At 34.4% G+C, this 20,331-nt stretch overlaps 1 protein-coding gene across 3 annotated transcripts in view; it reads left to right on the top strand.

Annotated features, from left to right (window-relative positions):
- The window catches only part of DNAH11 (dynein axonemal heavy chain 11), a 278,938-nt gene that overhangs the window by 224,266 nt on the left and 34,341 nt on the right, over positions 1–20,331 (top strand). For all 3 annotated transcript variants that reach the window (XM_081287176.1, XM_081287175.1, XM_081287177.1), the window contains 3 exons: positions 7,725–7,929; positions 16,420–16,584; positions 18,262–18,402. In XM_081287176.1, the coding sequence (XP_081143302.1) occupies positions 7,725–7,929; positions 16,420–16,584; positions 18,262–18,402 (511 nt within the window). The remainder of the gene's footprint in view (positions 1–7,724; positions 7,930–16,419; positions 16,585–18,261; positions 18,403–20,331) is intronic.

Genomic DNA, 20,331 nt, shown 5'->3' with positions numbered 1-20,331 from the left:
TTTAGAGAACACAGTAGCTATCCGCAGAAGAATCTAACTTAGGGGGAGAACCTTCCATATAATAGTACACTAACTTAAGGAGATTTCCCTTCAAGCCCCAAATTTTATAAATCTTTATAAAACATTCCTATTACAATAGGAATTCATAGTAAGTACACTGATCAGTCACAGCAGTCTTTATCCTAAATAGAATGTGTTGTTTTCCATTTTTTGGTTTCTAGACCCAGTAAAAAATGATGATGACTTTATTCTGGTCCTCAGAATATGTGATCCATAGAGAAATTCATTTGGGTTTTTATGACCCAAAACTGATGGCATTTTTAACAATAGCTACACCAAATCTGAAGAACAGTTGTTATAAAAGTAAGAGAGATTTTTTTTAATTTCCAGATATACAGTCTAGAAATAAGAATTCCAGACTAGAATCTCCAATTTCTGATTCTCATCTTTGTTACACCAATGCTGCTTCTACCAGGTCACAGGAATTCTGGTTTTCATGAAACTCTGATTAAGGGAGCCAGTGTTAGTCCGTCACAGAAGAGCTGTGAGAATTCGCCAAAAAATCATTTCCAAGTGGTTTCAAAGTAGTGTTTGTATCTTCCACAACAGTAATGACCTTCCATGACTTGAAATTAATTATTTATTAAGTCACTTGATCCCAGAACACTTTTTGACTAAATTTTGAATAAACTCTGAAAGGATCTTTATATTCCCAGTATATATGATTTTTATGCAAGTCTAACATAAATTCTGAATTTCTGCTTAATATGGATTTGCAGATGATTGTTAGGATGAAATAATTCATTCATCTGCTAAATGGTGAGCATTCTAACACACTTAAAATATAAACTTTTATATAAATTGAGTGATTTTCTTTAAAAGTTTTATGAATTAATTCACATTATAAATATATTGGCCAGAAATCATAGATTTTAGGATTGAGCACAATCTTTGCTAGTCTCATAAACAAGGGCAGAATTTCTAACCAAAGATCATGAGGGGGGCGGGGGCTGTAGCTCAGTAGTAATGTGCTTGCCTCTCACATGTGAGGTACTGGATTTGATCCTCAGCATCACATAAAAATAAATAAATGTATTATATCCATCTATAAGTTAAAAAAAATTTTTAAAAAAAGATCGGGAGGGCATTTGCTCTGAGCTGTGCCTATTTTTTTCTCTTTCAACCATAGATTGGTTCTGAGTCGATCATCATCTCTCAATACCCTCTTGCAATTGACAGGTCATGCAGGTTGACCAAGACTGACATTACAGAATGTCAGAGGAAATTAACTGGCATTGCAGTGCTAGGAGTCTAGAGACCCAGGTTCTAGTCCCAGCTCTGCCACTAAGTGATGTGACCTTGGACAAGTCATAAATTCTTTGGAATTTATTTGGGTCCATTAAAAAAAAAAACTGAACAATCTCCAGGGGTCCTGCTTGCTCTAAAATATCAACTCTGCTAGGTGAAACGGAATGTTTTAACTTATCCCACATCCTAGTCATCTAGGCAAGCTCACTCCTTGAGACAGGTGTATAAACACCCTGAGGGAGCAGCTGTACCCACATGGAGAGATTCTGCCCCCACTTGATTCTCACTGTGATGCAGTGAGAGGGTCCGTGTATCCTGCTCCTGGCTGCAGTGGGGCTGGAAAATGGACTAAGAACATTTGCTTTAAGAAAGTAACCCCACTTTGCAGCTCTGTTGCTGTTCTCACCTGCTATTTCTCCTCATTGGAGTTTTAAGTTCAGAACTCGTGTCTTCCTTCTTTAAGTTCAGAACTCGTGTCTTCCTTCCCTGCTTAAAAGTCAACCTCTGCGTTAGCGTCTTTCACAGAAACAACGAAGTGATTCTGTTTGCTTTTCCTACCCCTATGGTTAACTCCATTGTTTTTTGGACCCTTCAACTCATGAGAGAGCATTAACAGTCTGTTTAATTTTCCCAGATAGGAGATTAACCAAAAATTAACCTAGCAGCAGTGATAAAACCCACTGAGTCATTATGTAATTTTTGCCTTTCATAGATCATAAACACCCCAATTGAGGATAATTTACTGTCCCTGGGAAATCTAAAGCTATCAAATACTGTTTCCAAGCAAGATGTAAAACCCAATTTTTATAGGCAGGCATTCTGCTTTTCCATAGCAGAGTTCTCCCACATCCTCCCATTAACTCTGTCTGTTCACAGAGAAAATCAGACCTATCAAAGCAGATATTTTCTGATTCTCAAACTGGGGTTTTTGAATGCCTCAGAGAATATGTAGGTGTGAAAGGGATACCCTGCAATGGAATCATCTGGAGTGTCTTCCAGAGCATTTCTTTAACTTAGATGTTTTGGTTCAATTTTTAATCAGTTAAAACTTGACCTGTGAGACTGGGTTGTGGCTCACTGATACAGGGCTTGCCTCAGACGTATGAGGCCCTGGGTTCAATCCTCAGCACCACATATAAATAAACAAGTAAAATAAAGGTATTGTGTCCATCTACAACTAAAAAATATATATTTAAAAACTTCACCTGTACCCTCTGGTACTGACATGGTCAGTATCCATGCTCCATGTTGAACATTCTCATGTTTTATTTTGTTATTAGAAGTTTGATGAGGGGAACATAGTTATGTATAGTGGCTGGTGGAGAAAATTAGCTATTATTGCTTTGAGACGATATTAACTCAGACTACTAACTAATATGGTACTCTAGAGAAGCCATGAGCCAACCATCTGTCATGTGACTCATGAGCTAAGACTGATATTTAAAGGGTTGTAAGCAACAGGAATATATGACAGATGTATATGAACCAAGCCCAGAATATTTACTCTCTACCTTTTTCAACAAAAGTTCATCAGCCTCTGCTCTAGAGGGATTTCTTACTTAACCTCCTACAAAATAATATCCCTTATCCAAAATCCTGGGAACTAGAAGTCTTTCAGATTTTGCTTGTTTGTTTGTTTGTTTTATGGACTTTGGTATATTTGAATATACATGATGAGATATCTTGGGGATGTGACCCAAGAGTCTAAACACAAACTTCATTTGTTTCATGTACACTTTATATATATAAAATGAAGGTGATTTTATACAATATTTTTCGTGCATTTTGACTGTGACCCATCACATAAAGTGTGTGATTTTTCACTGTGCATCATGGTGGTGTCAAAAAGTTTCAAGCTGGGTGTGGTGGCGCACACTTGTAATCAAAGCCGCTCCAGAGGCTGAGACAGGAGTATCATGAGTTCAAAGCCAGCCTCAGCAATAGCGAAGCACTAAGCAACTCAGTGAGACCCTGTCTCTAAATAAAATACAAAATAGAGCTGGGGATGTGGTTCAGTGATCGAGTTCTCCTGAGTTTAATCCCCGGTACCAAAAAAAAAGTTTCAGGTTTTGGATTTTTCACTATAGGGATGCACAGCCTGTACTTTCAACAGTAAGTCATCTTATGCGTCATTTGTTTTAATTCTTATGCACACAAGAACATGCACACACACCATGCATATCTCAAAATCAATTGGACTTCCTAATCCTATCTGGTGAGGAATCTCCTAGTACAAAATAATAAAAATTCTAGTCCTAATTTAGTCATTGTTTTTCCTTTAAATTTAAGATACTAAAGCATAAAAATAATTACATCCTCTTTTCATCTGGGGATGTATATTAGTGGTTAAAACACAAAGTTTATAAAATAGGAATTTAAACCTGGTGAAAACTCTCCAGTGAGTGAAGGAACATTCAAACAAGCTGACATCATAGAAGGTTGTAACAGGCATGGCATTTCTCTGAGACTCTCCACCAGGGAGGAATGAATTCGATCCAAGATGGAGTGGAAGTCAGAAATTGAAGAATTTACACAGAGGTTTAAGTGCAGGCTTTATTGTGGAGACTCAAATGAATTTAAACTTTGGTATCTCTCATATGCAAAGCTCCAGGCAGTAATTACATAAGACCTTTACTCTTAAAGTTTCATTTAAAAGCCAGTTGTTCATGGTTAAGAGTAACACATGGGACAGCGCTAGCAAAGATTTCCTCGAAGCTACTTGTGAGATCAATTTTGAAAATATTTGGAAAGGAAAACCCAAATTTTGATGATGCTCTCCACAATAGACATGGCTAAATATGTTTTCAAAAAGAGGAAGATTCACTAAGAAAAAAAATGTCCTTTTCAAAAAAAGATCATGCTGTGGCACACCTCGTAACTCTCAGAGGATAAGCACAAACCTCTGAGAAACTATAGTTGGTGTGGTTACTGACCTTACAGATGGAATCAAGTCCAAAAGTTAATGATTTGGCCTTTCAGTATATTTTTGGAGTTGGACAGCCATCAGCACAATGTGTTAGAATTTTCCTAAGCAACTACTGATCTGCTTTTTGTCACTGTTGATTTACCTGTTCTGTACATTTCCTCTAAATGGATTCACAATGCTCTTTTGTGACTGGTTTATTTGACTTGGCATAATGTTTTGAAGATTCATCCATGTTGTAGCATACAGTGTTCGTGAATTCACATCTGTGGATATGGTGGACCAACCTAAGAGACTTATGCATCCTTAGATTTTGGTAGTCACAGGTGGTCCTAGAACTAATACTCTGAGGGTACTGATGTCCAACAGGTATATCAATATTTCGTTCCTTTTTATGGCCAAATAGCATCCCATGGATTAGATATGCCCATAGTGTTAATCACATTCAAGTTGTTTTTATCTTTTGCTATTATGGATAAGCTGCTATGAACATTCATATGCAAATTTTGTGTTGACATACATTTTCAATTCTTTTTTTTTTAAATATTTTCTTTAGTTGTAGATGAACACAATGACTTTTTATGTGGTGCTGAGGAAAAACCCAGTGCCTCACATATGGTAGGTGAGCACTCTATCACTGAGTCAAAACACCAGTCCATAAGTTTTCAATTCTTTTGGGTATGTACCCAAAAATGGAATTGCTGGAATGATTCAGGGAATTGCCAAATTGTTTTCCAGTGTTTGTGCAGTTTTATATTCCCACCAGCTACCTGTGCAAGGGTTCCAATTGCTCCTTACTTTTGCCAGCACTTTCTATCACTTGATTATAGTCATTCCAGTAGGTGAGAAGTGGTACCTTGGCTATGGCTTTGATTTGCATTTCACTAATAACTAATGTTAAGAGCCTTTCCATGTTCCCATTGGCCATTTGTACATCTCGATGGGGGAAGCCTATTCTACTCTTTTGCTTATCTTTTAATTGGTCAGATCTTTGATCTTTGTATTCCTGTCACATTGTAGGAATTTGATACATATGAATAAATAAAAGAATGAATAAATCAGTATATAAAAAATAATATATTTCCTGTCATGAGAAAGTAAGAAACAGTGTTTGTGAGAGCAGAGACCATGCTTGTCATGATAATAGTTATATGCCCTGTGCCTGGAAGACTCTGATAGCCTGGAGTGGTGTAGGTGTTAAGTCACTGTTGACTGGATGTTTTTTTGTAATGTGTTTCATGATAACAGAAATAACAGAATAAATTATCAGACGTACGATTATTTTAATGAACATGACATCAAACAGAAAACATGTAGAAACGTGAACAGATGACATCAGATTGGTGTCCTAGAAAATAGAGACTCAGGGCCACCATGCTGATGGGATAAACTAGCAGTCCTGCCTGGTCCACTTACTACACTTAATCTCTGGTTCATTCACTTCTTATTGTTCTCAGTATCTACTTTTAACAGTGATATCAATACTCATCTTTTTTAACATTGTCCCTTTTTCAAAAGGGAAATGCATAATACACAAATATATTTTAGCTTTAGTCAGAAGTGGGTTGCTAGCTGAATCGCTCATTTTCTTCCTGGAAAAGAATTAAATGGTAGGATGGCAGAAAAAAAAAACTAGATAAAGTAAATGAATGCGCCTTTGAACTTAAAACTTAAAGAAGATTGTCAGAGTGGCTTGTTTGGTGGCCTCTTTTTCAAGCTCAAACAATCAACAGTTGTGAAGTTTTCTGTTGTAAGATCACTCTGCATTGAAAAAATCTGACCCTTGGGTACAAAGAGTCATGAGTTTGATCCATCCTTTGAAATTCTTTTGGGGGGTGAACTGCTGGAGGTCGAACCCTTGAAATTCTTAATTCGTATTCAGATGGTTAAAGCTTTACTGATTTTAAAACATAATTTTTATAATTTATACACATTAAAGCAAGTTGTTTCATAAAAACTTCTCTGAACAAATAGAGTAGCCAATAGATCGAGGCACTTTCCTTACAAAAGATTTAATCTATAAGGCACAATTATAAAATACCCACCAATAACAACCTAAAATATCACTGTATTATAGCATTCTGAGTATCTCTCCTCAAATTAAGAACTAAATGTTGCAATTAAGTGCTGAACCTGTCTCTTCTTTTGAGTACACTCAATTTTCCAAAGTTGATAAATTTAGTGAAATAACACTTCACTTTCAAACCAATGAGACAGGTGGTAAATATTTTTTTCTCAGATTATTTAGATTATATTTTTAATTTAAAATAATATGAGATTAGGATAGTATTTTGTCATTATAACATCTCTACAATCAAAATGGTTTATATACTTAATAGGGAGGAATCCAAATTGATATGAACATTTAAGAAAAAGAAGAGTGAATGCTCCTTATTTTAACCAGGCTCCCATGAACCTTATGTGAACTTCCATCCCATGCAGTTCAGGCTACTTTTGCAGAAAAGTTTGAGAAGTTCAGTTTTCATGAATTTTCTTTTCTCTGAAGCATGAATTGAAAAGCTCCCCATCTACTAGTTCTTATAGCAGGTTCCTAGCAGGAAAGAAAATGAAAAAGGCCAAAAATATCAGAAAATAATTTCAAGTATATATTTACTTTTAATACTTTAAGAAAAATAACATTAATACATTTAATAATGTGTACGTGAGCATGTGTATTTTAATATTTTATAAAATTAAAAGATTTCACATACTTTTTAAGTATTTTTTAGTTGTGTAAATGAACACAATATCTTTGTTTATTAATTTATTTTTACATGCTGCTGAGGATCTAACCCAAGCACTCTGGGAACTATAGCCCCAGCCCAGATTTTGTATATTATTTAACAATATACTTAAGTATAGATATCACATCAATATATTTAATATCAACAATATACTTTAATATCAGTATACTTAATAAATAGATATCACATCAACACACATGTACATATTTTATCCTTAAAGAATAGCAATGTTTAACATATTTTTTGTCTTGTTTTGGGGATTGAACTTAGGGGTGCTTTACCACTCAGTTCCATCCCAGTTCTTTTTTGAAATAGGTCTGACTAAGTTACCGAGGCTGACCTCAGACTTGCGATCCTTCTGCCTCAGCCTCCCTAGTCTCTGGGATTATAAGTGTACACCACCATGCCTGGCTTTAATATAATTTTAATCATAGAAAGAATAATGAAACTAACATTTACTCTTAAAGATTTTCTGTAAGATTGATGGTATTTACTAGTTATAGCAATGCCAAGAGGTGAATGTTATTATTGTTACCATTTCACATCAGAGGGAAAATAATCACACAGGGATTTGGTAGGTAATTCCTATTCTTCCTATTTAAAAAAAAAAAAAAAAAAAAAAAAGCTGAAAAATCCCAAATCACCTGGTCTTCTGGCCTAGGTATGTTGTCAAAATTCAGCAATGGAATGACATTCCAGTGACAGCAATGGTTCATGACTCTTTTAAATGTGTATTTTGTCTCCTTTAGGTATATAAGGATTGGAGATAAGGAATGTGAATTCAACAAGAACTTTCGCCTTATCCTTCACACAAAACTGGCAAATCCTCACTATAAGCCAGAATTACAAACTCAGACAACCCTCCTCAATTTCACAGTTACAGAAGATGGTCTTGAAGCCCAGCTGCTGGCAGAGGTGGTCAGTATTGAAAGGCCAGATTTGGAAAAACTCAAGGTAAAAATTGTTAGATCACCCCCAATACTTATTTGCCATCTCCTTTGCAGAAATCATGGTGAAAATACAGAAATGTAAGGTAGGATTCTTGCATTCCAGGCTCTTCTATTGCGAAAGATTATGATATGTGTGAAAAGTTAACAAAAACAATTCAAAGTTGCTCCTTATAAATGCTGGTTGGTAAATGAATGACATTGGAGAAGACAGTGCTAAATGAAGTTAGCCAGTCCCAAAAAAACAAATGTTGAATGTTTTCTCTGATATAAGGAGGCTGACTCATAGTGGGGGAGGGAGGGGGAGCATGGGAGGAATAGATGAATTCTAGATAGGGCAGAGGGGTTGGAGGAAAAGGGAAGAGGCAGGAGATTAGCAAGGATGGTGAAATGTGATGGACATCATTATCCAAAGTACATGTATGAAGACATGAATTGGGTGTCAACATACTTTATATACAAACCGATATGAAAAATTGTGGTATATATGTGTAATAAGAATTGTAATGCAAAAAAAAGTACACGTATAAAGACACCAATTGGCGTGAACATACTTTATATACAAAGATATGAAAAATTGTGCTCTATATGTGTAATAAGAATTGTAATGCATTCCATTGTCATGTATTTAAAAAAATTAAGTCAATTAAATAAGTATATCAATAAAAAATAAATGCTGGTTGATTAGGGTTACGCCACAGGTAGGAGACGCCTAGTCTCAGTCTTGTTTAGAGCACAGCATGAGGACTGGTACAAAGGCATGCTGCTCATGGAACACAGAGATGTGGAAGTAGATATAGACCCAGGTAGGTTGGATGTTAATAGACGGATTTACCTAAGGAAAAAAATGTAGACTAATGAAGTAGACTGAAAAACTGAGGAGGCTATAACTGTCTGTAACAAATATACTTAAAAATATATGGCTATAAGTATAATGATTAGGAAAAATATTAAAATTAGTTAAATTCAGCATTTTTGAAAACAATAAAGTAAGCCTAAAAATGTAGACAGAAAGTGGTTATGAAAGCAGAAAATAATGACATAGAATATAAACAGATTAATAAAATTAAAACCTAGTTCAAGAGGGAAAAAAAGAAACTAAAAATACCTCTAGAAGAAATAAAAGAGAAAATGGGTGAAGCATATTAGGAAGAATAAAAAGAACACAGTGATTAAAACACATGAAAGAATTCAGTGCCCACCTTTCTAACAGAAAATTTGAAAACTGAAATAGTGAAAATAGTATTTCTGTGATGTGAAAATTAAAGGGAATTTACTTGCTAACTTGATATATTCAAGGTTCTATTAGTACTTAATGCTTTTTTATGTATGAATAATATTCCCTTGTATGGATATGGAGTATTTCATTTGTTTTATTTATCCCCTTCTCAGTCAATGGACATTTGGGGTTTTTTTTTTTTTTTTTTTTTTTTTTTTGCTTTGTGGCTGTGATATATTACACTACTATGAACAGTTCTAGGCAAAGTTTTTGTATGCACATATATTTTCATTTTCAGAATTGCTCAGTTATATGGTAACTCTATTTTGAATCAATTGGGAATTGCCAAACTGTTTTCAAAATGGCCGCAAAATTTTATGCTTCTACCAGCTGTGTATCGTCTTTAAAGGATATGAAGTGGTATGTCATTATGATTTTGTTTTTCATTTCCAGAAAGTAACAGTGTTGAGCATTTTTATTTACTGAACTTTTGCATGCCTTTTTTTTATTATGTTTTCTTTGCTTAGTTTTTGTTATGCTGGAGATAAAATCCAGAGCTTCAGGTATGCTAGGCAAGTGCTCTACCACTGAGCTACACCCCAGTCCCAAATTGTTTGTTTTTTTTTTTAATGACTTGTAGAAGTTCTTCATATACTCTAAATATTAGATTCTTATTGAGTTCTGATTTACAAAAATTTTCTCCCATTTCATGTATTGTCTTTTCATTTTCTTAATGGTGTCCTTTGAAGAACAAATTATTCTAATTTTGGCAAAGTCTAATTGATCTTTGTTTTTCTTTTGTTACTTATATTTTGTGTCATCTAAGAAAGCACTGACAGACACAGTTCATGGAGATTTACTTTGATGTTTCTTCTATGACATTTTTAGTTTAAGTTTTTACATTTAGGTCTGTAATCAAGTTAAACTTTGCATATGATATGAGGTAGGGAGTCAACTTCATTCTTTTACATGTGGATATCTAGTTGTCCTAGCATCATTGGGTGGAAGACATTATCTTTTCTCCTTGAAATGATTTTGCTCCTTGCCAAAGATCAGTTGACCATTTTTCTATGGACCTGTTTCTGGGTTTTTCTATATCATTACACTGATTTGGTAATCTTTTCTTTCTCAATATCACACTCTCTTGATTACTATACATTTGTAAGTCTTTAAGTCAGGTAGGGTCAATTCTCTGCTTTTTCTCATTGTACTATTGACAATTGTGGCTCTTATGCCTTTCAATATAAATTTTGGAATCAGTTATCAAAATCCATAAAATAATGTGCTGAGGTTTTGATCAAAATTGCTTCAGATCCTGGACAGGAATAATTGATATCTTAACAATATTGAATCTGCCTATCCATGAATATGGAACAACTTCCTATTTTTCACATCTTTGATTCTTTCATCAGGTCTTTTTTAATTTTGCTAGATCTATACCTAAGTGTATCAGTCATTTGGTGTTATTGTAAACAATATTGGGTTTTAAATTTCAAATTGCAATTGTTTGTTGCTGGCATATAGAAAAGCATTTGGCTTTTCAAACTATATCCTGCAGATTTGCTATAATTGCTTATGAGTTGCAGGAGACTTTACTTTAATTCTTCAGAATTTTCTGTGTATACAATGATATCAAATTTTAGTACAGTGTGGAAAATTGGGGTGAAAGAGAGCATTATTATCTTATTCCTGATCTTAGGGGGAACCATTCTAATTTTTCTTTGCATGAGAATGCAAATGAACACACTACCTTTATTTAATTTATTTATTTATATGTAGTGCTGAGGATGGAATCCAGTGCTTCACACATGCTAGGCAAGCATTCTTCCACTGAGCTACAGCCCTGCATGAGTTTTTTTTTTTTTTTTTCCCTCTGGAAGTATAGGTCCACTTCATCTGAGTTATTAAATTTGTAAGCATCAAATTGTTCTCATCATTAGGTATAATGTTAGCTGTAAGTCTGTTTTAGATTTCTTTATCAAGGTGAGGAAGTTCCTCTCTATTTCTGGTTTGCTGAAAGTTCTTACCATGAATGAATGTTGAATTTTATTAAATGTGTTTTCTGTGTCTGTTGATATGGCCATATTTTTCATCTTGAACTTGTTATGTAACAGATTATATTACTCAATTTTGTATGTTGAATCGATTTTGCATACCTGGAATAAATCCCACTTAGTCATGATGTATAGTTATTTTTATACATTGTTCAATTTGATTTGATAATAGTTAATTGAGGCTATGTACATCTATACTCTTGAGAGATATTGGTCTCTAATTTTTTTGTTGTGTTTTTGGGGGGTTTTTTTTGTTTTTGTTTTTGTTTTTTTTGTTTGTTTGTTTGTTTTGGTACCTGGGATTGAACTCAAGGACACTCCATTACTAAGCCACATCCCCAGCCCTATTTTGTATTTTATTTAGAACAGGGTCTCACTGAGTTGCTTAGCACTTCGCTTTTGCAGAAGGTGGCTTTGAACTCATGATCTTCCTGTCTCAGATTCCTGAGCCACTAGTATAACAGGCATGTGCCACCTCACCCAGCTCTTATAAAGTCTTATCCAATTTTTGTATTAGAGTGATATTGGCCTTAGACAATGAGTTAGGAAGTGTTCCTCCTACTTCTGTTTTCTAGAAATTGTACAGAACCAATATCACTTCTTTCTTAAGTCTATGATAGAACTCACTAGTGAAACCATCTGGACCTGGTATTCTTTTCTGGAAGGTTATTAATTATTGATTCAGTTTCTTTAATGGACATATGACCCATTTTGATTATCTGATTCTCCTTTTATGAGTTTTTAGTAGATTGTGTCTCAAAGATATTGGTTCACTTCATTTAAGTGACTAAATTTGTTGACATAGAGTTGTTCATAATATGTATTTTCCTTTAATATCCATGGAGTCAATCAGAAGTGAATCTATTCACTTCTGATATTAGTAACTAATAACTGTTCTCTCCCCACCCCCACCCCCGCCTGGTTTAGCCTAGCTAGGGGGTTATAAGTTTTGTTGATCCCTTCAAGGAACCAGCTTTTGGTTTTGCTGATTTTCTCTATTGGCTTCATATTTTATTTATTTTTATTTTTTAAAAATCTTCTTTCCGTTTTTTTTTTAAATTTTTTTTGTAGTTGTAGATGGGCAGCATGCCTTTATTTTATTTGTTTCATTTTTATGTGGTGCTAAGGATCAAACCCAGTGCCTCACACATGCTAGGCAAGTGCTCTGTCACTGAGCCACAGCCCCAGGCCATGGCTTCATACTTTAAATGTCATTGATTTATGATTTGATTTTTATTATTTTCATCTGCTTTCTTTGGGATTTTGGTTTATATTTTGCAGTACTACAGATTGAACCCAGGGGACTTTACTACTTTGAGCTACATCCACCTCTTTTTATTTTTATTTTTATCTTGAGATTCATAGTCCTATGAAGTTGATCAAACTGGCCTCAAAGTTGTGGTGCTCCTTCCTCAGCCTCCTAAATCACTGGGATTCTAGGCGTGCACCACCACACCCAGCTGCTTGCTTTAGATTTATATTGGTCTTCTATCTCTAGTTTCCTAAGGTGAAACTTAGATACTATTAACTTTAGATGTTTTTGTCTTCTAATTCATACAGTCCATGCTATAAATTGTCCTCTAAGCACTTTTTTACTGCATTTTACAAATTTTAACACATCGTATTTTCATTTTTATTTATTTTAGTATATTTTGAATTTCTCTTTATTTCTTCTTTGACCCATATGTTATTTAAAAGTATGTTGTTTCATTGCTACATACTTTGGGATGTTCTAGCTTATCTTTCTGTTGTTTCTCATTTAATTTTGTTGTGGTCTTGGAGCATACTTCATATAATTTCTTTTAAAAATTTTCAACTGTGTTAGATGGCCTAGTATGTGTTCCATCTTGGTGAGTGTTCCATGTGAACTTAGAAAACTGTACATTCTGCTGTTGTTCAAAGGAGTATTGTATAAATATCACTAGATCCAGTTTATTTATTTGATGTTGCTCAGTTCGACTATGTCCTTAGTGATCTGTCAGTTGACAATAAAGGAGTTTTGAGTTTTCCAACTATAAAGTGTACTTCTCTATTTCTCCTTACAGTTCTATGATTTGTTTTTTGCCTTATGTATTTTTGCACTCAGTTAAGTACACAAAAATTTTGTTTTCTTAGGGAACTGATCCCTTTGTTATTTTATAATTTTTTTTTATTTTGATATTTGTTTTGTTTGAAATTAATACAGGTGCTCCAGCTTACTTGTTTACTTGCTTGTTTTTTGTTTGTTTATTTTCTCTCTTTTCCTTTCTTTCCTGAGACAGAATCTTGGTGAGTTGCCCAGGCTGGCCTCAAACTCAAAATTCTCCTGTCTCAGCCTCCCAAGTAGGTTGGGATTAACACAATGCATCACCACACCTGGCTTTATCTGGCATATCTTTATCCATCCTATTGCAAGTTGATTTTTGTAGACAACATAGTTTTCTGTTGTCATTTATCTACTCTGACTCTTGATTGATTTGAAGAATTCTGTTGTTATTCACATAGTTGGATTAATATCTACCATACTTTTTACTATTTTTTATGTATTGTGTGTGTTCCGTGTTTTTTTTTGTCTTTTCCTCTTTCTGCCTTTGATTTTAATTGAGCAATTTACATTATTTCAATATTTCTTCTCTCAGCATATAAATTATGCTTTTTGTTAAAAAAAGTAGTAGTTGCCTTAATGTTTGCAACATATTTATAACTAATCTAAATCTTCTTCAAATAACATTGTACCACTTTATAGGTAGTGAATATCCCTTTTAATAGTGTATCCTCATTTCCTCTGTCCTATCCCTTGTAACATCGCTGTCATTCATTTTATTTATCCCTAAATTATAATCTCTGGATAAATTATTGATATTATTTTGAACAAACAGATGAATTAAGAGTAAGAAAAAATAAAATATTTTACTTATTCTTTCTCTAGCACTCTTTCTTTATGTAGATCTGAATTTCTGACTTATTCCTTCCCTATAAAGAAATTATTTTGAACATTTATGGTAAGGTGGGTCTACTACAGCAAAATCCTTCAATTTTTGTCTAAGAAAACCTTTATTTCTCCTTTGCTTTTGAAGGATGACAGGATATAGATTTCTAGGTTAGTTGGGTACTTTCCTACAGATATTTTAAATATTTTATTCTTTTCTTGGCTGCATAGTCTCATGTAATTCTTAAACATCTCCCTTCATAGATGAGGTATATTTTTCCCTGGATTCTTTCAGTACTATTTTTGTTATCTTTGATTTTTTGCAGTTTGAATGTGATATGCCTAAGTGTAGACTTGGTACTTATCTTGCTCAGTTTCCTGTGAGCTTCATGAACATGTGGTGTTTATCATTAATTTTGAAATATTCTTAACCATTAGTCTTCTGATATTTATTCTGCCCTCTTTCTTCTTTCTTTCCTTCTGGTATTCCCACTGCATGTATGTTACACCTTTGTAATTATCTTATTGTACTTGGGTATTCTTTTCCTTTTTAAATGTTCATACTTTCTTTCTTTACTTTTCAGTTTAAGAGGTTTCTATTGACATACCTTCAGCTTCACTGTTTCCTCCCTTGATAGTATCCAGTCTGTTGATGAACCTGTCAAAAGCATTGTTTATTTTTGTTACAGCACTTTTTATTTTGAGCATTCTCTTTTTATTCTTTGACTTTTCATCTCTCTGCTTACATTATACATGTGATCCTGCATGTTGTCTATTTTTCCAGTAGAGTTTTTAGTATATGAAGTATCATCTTTGAGGGGAGGAGGGTTAACCAGGGATTAAACCCAGCAGTGGTTAACCACTGAGCCACATCCCCAGCCCATTTATTTGTTTGTTTGTTTGTTTGTTTTTTATTTATAGTTTTGAGACAAGAGCTCACTGAGTTGCTGAGGCTGGCTTTGAACTTGTGATCCTTCTACCTCAGCCTCCCAAACTGCTGCAATTACAGTTGTACACCACTATGTCAGGCTAGTATAGTCATTTTTAAACCCTCACACTATGATTCCCAAATTTCTACCATACTTGGGTTTTATTCTGTGATTTTTTTTCTCTCTCTTCAAACTGTGTTTTTTGCCTTCTGTCATGTCTTATACTTTTTTTATTGGAAGTAGGACATGATGTATGAGATAATTAGAATTGAGGTAAGTAGTGTTTTAGGGTAAAAAATTTATGTGTACCTGGCTAGGACATTAGCTATGTTTAATGTCTCCTTTAGTGGAAGGTATCATAGACTTCAGTTTTCTTTTTTCTTTTTTTTTTAATTTCCCTGTTGTTTTGAGTTTCCCTGAAAACTCCTTTGTTAAATAGAGTCTTTCAGTTCGCTGAACTGCAATCTACTGTTCCCTACCAGTTCAGTGATAGAGTTCTGGAGTGGAAAGTATTCCATAAACTCATGATTCAATCTCAGAGGTGTTTTAGTAGGCTTGCACACTGGGCTGTGACCTTCAAAAGAGTGTCTTAACCTTTTTTCCTCCTCTTCCTGTGTGAGACAGGAAGTCCTGAGGAGGCTGAGTAGTCTAATTGTCCTTCCCCCTAGGTTACCTTAGCCTCTGATAAAGTTGTTTTCCCAGCAGGCAAGTGTCTGTTAAGGAGAATAGAAAGTTCTAGACATGTTTGAAATGATTACTTATCTCTGAGTTCAACACAAAATGATTACTTTCCCTGCCTCTGCCCAGGGCAGGAGTGGATTTTTCTTTGCTCTTTGAGAATTTGGTAGGGCTCTGGAGGTAAAACAAAAGTGTGAAGGGCCCCTACAGCTGAGCCTAGGAATTTTTAACTCTGACTCTTAATTTTTAAGCTCTGCCTCTAGCAATTAGCCAATTATGGTTTTAAATGTTCCAGTAGTGACTTCTCTGTACTTACCTGTCCAGTTTTCAGGGTGGTAGTTTGCCCTGTGACCTCAGTTCTCTGGTAGAAGAATTATTGCTTAGCTTTGTCTTATTATGGGAACAGAAATGAGTCTTCAAAATCATGTCATGTCAGAGTGGAAACCAGAAGTTTCTGATATTAAACAGATTATTTCTACAGGTTTATGATATTAAATGATTGTAATAAATGTTCATGACCCGAGAGTACAACTAGATCTTACCATGCCTCCTGAAATTTTAAAAATAATTTTTTAAGTATGATCAGTATGGTTTTAATGTTATGTGTTTTATTATATACACACTGGCTATGAAATTTGTGATTAAGAAACTCCCTCTTAAAATTTTATATTTAGTCACCATTTCTCGCATGTTCCTTGGTTTATATTAGTTGGTTTTGACAAAGCACCAAAATGACTTTAAGATTGAGCTGAAGCACCTGGAGGATGACCTCCTCCTACGCCTTTCAGCAGCAGAGGGAAGCTTCCTAGATGACACCAACCTGGTAGAGAGGCTGGAGACAACAAAGGCCACCGCAGCAGAGATAGAGCACAAGGTAGGAAAGGGCAGACGATGCCTGGGGGTTTTCATGCTCTGTTTGAATGAAATGCTTGGGACTACAGTGCAATCAAAGTGGTTCTTCCTCTGAAAAGATTGATGTGTTATGGAATTCAGGTCATTTAACGACATGCCCTTAAAAATTGGACAGTGTGGGATTTAGAGAGGAGATGGAAATGGTTGAGGACTCTAATTCCTCAGAGTCCAGTCATTCACATTACACTCTGTCAGGCTATTATTTCTCTTGAGTGCCCAAATTTGAAGAAAACTGGAGCCTGCTGTCTTCTTTGGTGGAAAAATCTAAAAAGGCTTAGCATTTGGCTTAGGCAAACTTATATCCTATAGTCTTAGCACAATTTCCCCAGTCTGTTGGCATTTTAGAGAAATCCTTGGAGCTGAAGTTTTGTTCATAGATCTGTAGTGGCAGGAAACAGCAAGAGATGGTGTCCTGCTTCACTCAAATGCATTGTTTACCCTGGGAAAAATGATATTTCCCAAAAACTGGTGAAAATTTTCATCCAGTAGGCTTTTGGCTAAATGTGCAACACGAGTTTCCAAATGCCATGTGCATGGTATGCACTTTGAACTTTCACACGTGGTCACTAACCCTTGACATCCCAATGTTTCCAAGTCAGCACTAGACCTTGATTTGCTTTCTAGAATATCCTCATTACTGAGTAATCTATTAATTACCCAACAGAAGTTGTGTCACCAAACATCCAATGTATTTGTCTTAAATTAAGCAAGGAAATAGAATTCCAAATTACTCTATCCTTTTAAGAAAGTGAATTCTAGGTAGCTGCTAAGATAGTAAAGATTAGGGCAATTAAGTAAATTAAGTCTTAGCTTTGAAGTTAACTTCTAATTGTCTCTTAGAGTATCACTTTCTGTCTTAACAACATATTGCATGTGAGTAACTTCCCTATTCTCTATATTTTATTTCCTTTTATACATAAATACTGTGAGTCAAGTTTATAGAAATACTTTGGGAAAATATTGTATCTTGTAAAGCCATGGACCTAAGTAAAAGAAACAGATACTGGATCCTTGAATTAAAATGAATATGTTGATGGATGGTGGTAGTTTTTGGTTTTTTTTTTAATTATCTCTCTAAACATGCTCAGAGGCTAATACATAAAAGTAAATGGAAATACATGAGCATATGGATGATCTGGTGCAGTTAAAATTAGACAGTCATGACAGTATTTGTATAAATGCTTTTTAGTGAGCACTGCTATTGGATGTATTATTGACCTTGGCAGCTTTTGTATACCTTGTTGCCTAATAAAGTTGTTGGCATCAAATTGACTCAGCAGACTTTAAGAGCCACCCCTGGGAGGTGATATAGCTGGGTTATTAAGCCCTGAAAGAGAAAGGGGAGGTAGGAAGGTGACATTCCTGAGAAATCAACTCTATAGGACCCAAAACAATTAGTGTTGTTTCAATCTGTGATCTGTAAAGCAGCAGAAATCATTCTCACTAAAACTCAATTTACGAAAAAAAATATTTAAGAATATGGATTTAATAATTTTAGAAAGGCTCAAGCACTTAGATGCCATTTGTGTTGTTTATTTTAATATGAATCCTTTCTCATTTCAAATACATCCTTCCATTGCCTGGGTATGTTTGGAGAACATGAAGAGTAAGTTACTAATTTTGTTTGATCCCACCATAGGTGATTGAAGCCAAAGAAAATGAAAGAAAAATCAATGAGGCCCGAGAATGTTACAGACCAGTAGCAGCAAGAGCATCCCTTCTTTATTTTGTTATTAATGATCTCAGAAAAATCAACCCTATCTATCAATTCTCTTTGAAGGTAATGTTGAATTGGCTAAGAAAAATCAAAAACCTCAGAAGTTTCAATGTGTTTGAGGGACATAGGAATTTATCTCAAAGTGATCAGTATATCCATGAAGGAGTCAAAGAATGTAGTAAACAACAATAAAAATATCAGCTCTTAGGAACTTTCATTCATAATTTTTAGTAAGGCTTTGAGCTAATGAGAGTATTGATGTGATTCATCACGTTTGTGTATTGTTTCTAAACAAAGTATGAAGGGTTTATTAAAATATAAAGGATTTTTCTTTGAGGTAACTATTCTGTCTTTGTGAAAATATAGGAATTTAGAGAATTCTCATGTTTTCTTGGTGAAGGTAAATGAATAAAAACTAGTCACTATGACATATGTAAGGCACTTATATACTAAAGCACTGTGAGAAAGTACAGTCCCTCTCATGGGCCTTATTGCAAAAGTCCTCAGAAAAGATTGACATACTGAATTCAGCCATATAAAACAAGCACAATATAGTATGACTAAATGGAATTTATTGCAGAAATGCAACTTGATTTAACATTCAAAAAAAGCACACAAGGTTATTCATCATATTAATAGAATAAAAGAAAAACAAATGATCATTTCAATTAATGCAAAGAACCTAGCATATTTCAACACATGGTTTTAGAAGGAGAAAAACTTCTCAGCTGATAAGGAATATATGGTAACTTTTCAACATGATAAAAGGCATCTACAAAAACCAACAGCAAATGTAATGTTGAAAAATGAACAAGCACAGCTTTCTATTCAACACTATATTAGAAGTTATAGCAGTACAATAAGACAATAAAAGGCAAGAGTTTTTAAAAGGAAAAGGAAAACTTTCATTTTTCATAGGTGATCTGATCATGTATGTTGAAAATCCTATGTAATCTACAAAAAAGCTGGTAGAACTAAAAAATGAGTCTTTAGTATGGTTGCATGATATAAATTCAATATACAGAATCCCTCATATTTCTGTAGATAAGAGAAATAATTGGAAAATAAAATTAACAGCCGAATAATATTTACAATGATTTCTAAAACCATGAAACTCTAATGCATAATTTTAATAAAATGCATGCAAGATTTTTATACAAAACTATAAAATATTGTTGAAAAATTCAAAACATCATTATTAAATAGATGTACTATGTTTATGAATTGGAATTCTTTTTAAGATGTTAATACTATCCCAGCTGATGTAGAGATTCAATTTGGTCTCAGTCAAAAACACCAGAAGATGGTTTTTTTGTTTTCTTTGTTTTGTTTTTTGGTAAAAATTGAGTTGGTTCTAAAATTTGTATGGACATACAAAGGATTTTAAATAGCTCAGCAATTTTCCAGAAAAAAAACAAAGTTAGAAGCTGATCTTAAGATGTATTATGAACTTACACTCACCAAGATGGAGTGTTGTTAAACTAAAAAATAAGAAGAGCTCACTGGAACTGAGTTACTGCAAGTGCAATATCTGGTCAGCTGATTTTCAGCAGCGATGCCCAGACAGCTCCAGGAGGGTAGAACGGTTTCTACAGCTGAAGCTGCTGTGACCGCTGGACAACCATGTGGAATCACACAAACCTCAGCTGTTATACCATGGTATACACAAAGTTAATTCAAAACAAATTGGTTGAGCTATAAAATTTCTACCAAAAAAGAAAGAAAAAGAAAAAAACAAGGAAAAAAACTTTGGGCTTTGAGTTAGGTAAGATTTTTTTTTTTAACCCAGAGATTGAACCCAGGGGTGATTAAGCACTAAGTCACAAACCCAGCCCTATTTATTTTTGAAACAAGGTCTCCCTTAGTTACTTAGGGCCTTGCTAAATTGCTAAGACTGGTCCTGAACTTATGATCCTCCTGAGTTGATAGGATTATAGGCATGTGCCACCATACCTTGCTTAGGCAAATATTTTTTTAGAATGGAACAGAAAG

The sequence above is a fragment of the Spermophilus citellus genome (genome assembly GCF_964194105.1).
Source record: "Spermophilus citellus genome assembly, chromosome: 3".
Lineage (NCBI taxonomy): Eukaryota > Metazoa > Chordata > Mammalia > Rodentia > Sciuridae > Spermophilus > Spermophilus citellus.
The sequence above is the reverse complement of the archived record's forward strand: the minus strand, read 5'-3'. Positions and strand labels throughout refer to the sequence as shown.